Source organism: Aquarana catesbeiana, linkage group LG06 (genome assembly GCF_042186555.1).
Source record: "Aquarana catesbeiana isolate 2022-GZ linkage group LG06, ASM4218655v1, whole genome shotgun sequence".
Lineage (NCBI taxonomy): Eukaryota > Metazoa > Chordata > Amphibia > Anura > Ranidae > Aquarana > Aquarana catesbeiana.
Genome location: NC_133329.1, coordinates 7,515,359 through 7,520,719, shown reverse-complemented (window position 1 = coordinate 7,520,719; position 5,361 = coordinate 7,515,359). Strand labels below are relative to the sequence as shown.

General features: G+C 37.1%; 2 protein-coding genes across 2 annotated transcripts; one reads left to right on the top strand and one right to left on the bottom strand.

Annotated features, from left to right (window-relative positions):
- Positions 1 to 2,819: 2,819 nt before the first annotated feature.
- Positions 2,820 to 3,351, top strand: LOC141147478 (small ribosomal subunit protein uS11-like). The gene has a single exon (XM_073634714.1). It carries the CDS (start codon positions 2,864 to 2,866, stop codon positions 3,317 to 3,319), a length of 456 nt encoding a protein of 151 aa, XP_073490815.1. The 5' UTR covers positions 2,820 to 2,863; the 3' UTR covers positions 3,320 to 3,351.
- Positions 3,352 to 3,432: 81 nt separating this feature from the next.
- On the bottom strand, positions 3,433 to 4,365 carry LOC141147456 (olfactory receptor 5AR1-like). Its single transcript, XM_073634693.1, has one exon. It carries the CDS (start codon positions 4,363 to 4,365, stop codon positions 3,433 to 3,435), a length of 933 nt encoding a protein of 310 aa, XP_073490794.1.
- Between the last annotated feature and the right edge of the window lie 996 nt (positions 4,366 to 5,361).

The window sequence follows — 5,361 nt, the reverse complement described above, 5'->3', positions numbered from 1 at the left end:
GCCTATAAGGCTCTGCACAACTTGGCACCCCAGTATCTGACTGAAGTCATATCATCCTACTACCCTCTTGTGACCTTCACTCAGTTCTTCTGTGTGTTCCTCAAACCCATTTACAGCCTATGGGGGACAGGACCTTCACCTGTTATTACCAAAAAGTCTGACATTAACTTCCCAAGAATGTCAGAGATTCCAACTACTTTTTCATTGTGCATTGCCGTGTACACCTGTTCATACAATGCTTAGTGGACATTTGATAACAATTTTGAGGACATTTAAAGGCTTTTCTGTCATAACCTGATAAATAATGCTTTGTATATGGACAATAGGCATTTAATACAGGTGTATAGCCATTGTTGTTTGAAGTTTTCAATCTTATAGGCTTATTATTAATTTAACATTTGATTATTGTATAACTGATTCCCAATCACAGCTTCATTGCTGAGAATACTCATGGTAATTACTAAATGAAACTTTTATTTTGTTGACAATTTAAAAGATGCAACTGGTGAAAATCTCAGGAGTGTCGCATCATTATCTGTTTTAACAAGACCCGGCAGGACACCTCGGCTAATGATTAACTTAATTAAAGATTGTCATTGGTGGTGACCCTCGAGGATCCTAATCTTGGTTCTCTAATGGTTTTTGTTACATTTCAAATAATTATACAACAAAAAAAAGGCCTATTAACTGTTCATTGCATCAATAACTAAAAAAATGTCTCTTTTAAAACATATACTGTATACTAGTAAATGATAAATGAACTGGTTTGCTATATACTGTAAGAGGAGAATAAATACTGACTCGTCTTTGTAAATATAAGTAAGCAGATATTGGCCATAAAATAAAAAATACAATTTATAATGGGCATAAAAAAAAACATTTAGGTTAAATTAAAAAAAAAATGTAAGTTATGATATTGTATATCATTTCTCTCCGTGGATGTAAACTATTATTTATGGAAAAATCGAAAAAATAGGGACTTTGAAGGTGCAAATAAACACATAATAATTAAAACATCATTATTTATTATGAATCATTAAAATTCATTTTATAAAAAAAAAATTCCACAGATACATATATCTCATTGAATAAAAGTGATGCTTCCACTCGACATGTTTCACTGATTATTTATACAGCTTCTTCAGGAGTACATACATCAATCTAGATTAAACAAAAAAATTAATAAACAAAAATGTACATAATAACCATAAACAACTTTTTTAAGGAAAAATTATAATCATAACATGATAATTCAAATAATAACAAAACAAAATGCATGATAGTATACATATTAAAATATTTACTTCTGCTGTGTTTTTAGTAATTCATTGGTGGTGACAGTACTGCAATCATTTTTTTTAGAAACTTTGCTACATACCTGTAGATTTTATTAGGTATTGTTTAATAGGTCTCAGTATTAGTTGGCACACCACATAGAGACAATCTGGACAGCAAATAAGGCAGCCATAGAGAGGGTACAAAGTCCAAGCTATATAAAGGATATATTATCAATTACAGTCCACCACAAATGTATATAATGATATCACATTGTGAATAAAGCAATTACATAAATATATTGACTTACAAGGAATCTTAGATTCCTAGATGAACCAGGGGAGCAGGTAGAGGATGTATTTGAAATTTTGTCTATATTATCCAACACCCATAGATGATAGGCAGTCACAGATCTATAATAAAAAGTATATATAATGTTGAAAACTTTAAAAGCTTTACATTGGGAAATTACTACTCATAAAGAAAACTGGCCAATTTATATAGGGAACAATGCAATGATATATATATATATATATATATATATATATATATATATATATATTAAACACATATATCCTGATTTACCATCACTAGACAGCAGCAATATCAATACTAGAGCCCATAGGGCCCTGCAGCCCCCCCATTCGCATGGCCTTCCATGGGATATAGCGGTCAAGCCCCACTTTTACGGAGTTAAAGAGGAAGTAATGAAACTTTTCAGAAACATCGATCAACTCACTATCCAAGGATAGGGATGAGCTGAACCCCCCCCCAGTTCGGTTTGCACCAGAACTTGCCAACAGTCAAGACATTCGGATAAACACGCGAACACCGTTAAAGTCTATGGGACACGATCATGAAAAATCAAAAGTGCTCATTTTAAAGGCTTATATGCAAGTTATTGGCATAAAAAGTGTTTGGGGACCTGGGTCCTGCCCCAGGGGACTTGGATCAATGCAAAAAAAAGTTTTAAAAACGGCTGTTTTTTCTGGAGCAGTGACTTTAATAATGCTTAAAGTGAAACAATAAAAATAAAATATTCCTTTAAATATTGTGCCTGGGGGGTGTCTATAGTATGCCTGTAAAGTGGCGCGTGTTTCCAGTGTTTAGAACAGTACCACAGTTAAATTACATTTCTAAAGGAAAAAAAGTAATTTAAAAGCGATCGCGGCTGTAATGAATTGTCGGATCCCGGCAATATGGACAAAACTCATTGAAAAAAATGGCATGGGTCCCCCCTAGTCCATTACCAGGCCAATGGCTGTCTGTATCCCTGTTTAATAGATTCACCCTCTTTTTTTATCCTGATAAACATTATCACTGGAACCGGAAGTGAAGGAAATTGTCCCATTGATAAACCTGTTACAATGACAAATGTCTAAGAGAGGATTTCTGCTCTCCTAGGAGAGATTTTATCCTGTTGTGTATTTGAGAAAAAAACATATAGGAAAATCTTTACAAACAAGATATATACACAACTTGATATTACGTTAAATATATCCCTACTCTATTCAAATAAAAAATGTCTGATGCACATTAAAAAAAAAGCTGCCTTTCCTATAGTGGCTCCTCGAGAAGACGTAGCAAAATGGCTCCACGTAAGGGTAAGGAAAAGAAGAAAGAACAGGTTATCAGCCTGGGGCCACAAGTGGCTGAAGGAGAAAATGCGTTTGGAGTCTGCCACATCTTTGCCTCCTTCAATGACACCTTCGTGCATGTGACTGATCTGTCTGGCAAAGAAACAATCTGCCATGTGACTGGTGGAATGAAGGTCAAGGCTCACAGAGATGAGTCCTTTCCCTATGCCGCTATGTTAGCCGCTCAAGATGTCGCTCAGAGGTGCAAGGAGCTTGGCATCACGGCTCCTCACATCAAGCTGTGTGCCACTGGAGGAAACAGGACCAAGACCCCTGGCCCTGGTGCCCAGTCTGCACTAAGAGCCCTAGCTTATTCTGGCATGAAAATTGGTTGCATTGACGGCGTGACCCCCATCCCTTTAGACAGCACCCGCAAAAAGGGCGGTCGCCGTGGTCATCATCTGTAGTTCTCCTGCTTTTGTCTTTCAGTTGTTAATAAAATAATCAGACCAAAAAAAAAGCTGCTCAAAGGAATTCCTATATAGGTCATAGGAAGGTACTTTTGTATCTTTCTCTGTCTCTAATTTGGTGAAAAGATCTTCCTGAAAACACTTTGAAATGCTGTTCTAATATCCTGGTTCCTCAGACTGTAAACGAGAGGATTGAGGAGAGGAAGGATCACTGTGTAAAAGACGGCCACCACTTTGTCACCAGGAAAATGATGACCAGCACTTTGCCAAAGATAATTGAACATTCCAGAGCCATAATACAAAAACATCACTGCCAGGTGAGAGGTACAAGTAGAAAAAACTTTACTTCTATTGCCCTTAGCTTGCATTTTAAAAACAGTTTTGAATATATAGACATAGGACAGGATGGTCAATGTTAGAGACCCAAATGCAAGTAAGCCAGCCAAGAGGAAGAGGAGTATAATGTTGATGAAGATGTCACTGCAGGAGATCTGAAACAATTGTGGAAGGTCACAGAAGAAGCTTTCTATAATATCCGATCCACAAAATGTTAAATTGATTGCATGAAGTGTGTGAACTAAAGAATGGGTAAAGCTGAGACACCACACAATGGACATCAACTGTACACAAACTTTCCAACTCATAATTTGTGTGTAATGTAATGGCTGACAAATGGCAGTATATCGATCATAGGACATGACAGACAACAGACAATCTTCACAACTGGCAAACAATATAAAGAAGAAGACTTGGGTTATACAAGCTCTTATGGAAATTTTTCTTGTCTTGGTATGAAGATCAAATAACATTCGTAGGATGGTGACTGAGGAAAAACAGAGGTCCAAACTGGCCAGGTTCCCAAGGAAGAAATACATAGGAACCTGGAGGTGAGAGTCAGTGACTATGAGGACAATGATCACCAAATTCCAGATTAATGTCAGAAGGTAGATGAGAAGGAAGAAGAGAAAAAGAAGGAGCTGCAGAACTGGAAGGTCAGATAGTCCGGAGAGGAACAATTCATTTAAAATTGACTGATTTCTCATTGCAATATTTTTAAAGACTCTTTTGAAGCATTATATATACTGTATATAATCTGATATCTCAACCTGGAATTCAAAATACTATATAGATAAGAAACTTGTATAAAGCTTTCCCTAAATTATATTTTTTGTACTATTTCGTGTTTAAGAAAACAATAGAGAAAGCCTATAAAAAAAATACAATTCACATTTTTACACAACCTAAAGCAAAACTGAATTTTTTACAATCTAAAAGAATGAATAGAGAAATTCTATTATGTTAGGTGAAAGGAATTATACACCTTGACGATCACCCTGGTTTATGCAGGCAGACCAACGGGACCCTTGGATCCGTGAGAGACCTCATGAGACACGGGAAACAAGCTTGAGTGTGTTAATAAGTAGGGATGGGCGAATGGTTCGGCCTAAGCATAAGTTCGGGCCGAACTTTCGCTGTTCGGTCGTTTGGTAAACAGCCGAACAAACTGGTCGTTCGACCATTTCTTCGCCCCCCCGAAGCAACCACAATGCATTGCGGCGCTGAACATTGCATTGCAAGCCCTGATTGGCTGAAGCAGTGAAAGCTTCAGCCAATCAGGGCACAGAGCACTGTCAGAGTCATGATTTGACACTGTCATCATGACTTTATCCAATCATGGCTCATTCCCGCCCCACAGTATAAAAGTATTCTTTCAATGGCAGCCATTTTCAGTGTGATTTTGGCATGGAGATAGATAGAACAGGGCTCTGTTCAGTGCTATTAGTTAGTTAGTGTGCTATACTGTCCTTTTTTGCTTCAATTGTCAGTGTCAGTGTAGAATATTAGTTTAGTGTCAGTCTAGGGATAGTGTGAGTGTAGTGAGGAGGACCATCATTCAGCTTTGCATAGTGTGCAGCTAGAGTAGGGACAGCTTAGATAGTTTAACTGTAGTGTAGTGAGACTGTGTCATTTATACATACATTAGTGTAAAGTAGGGACAGTTCAGATAGTTTCAGTGTAGTGTAGTGAGACCGTGTCAG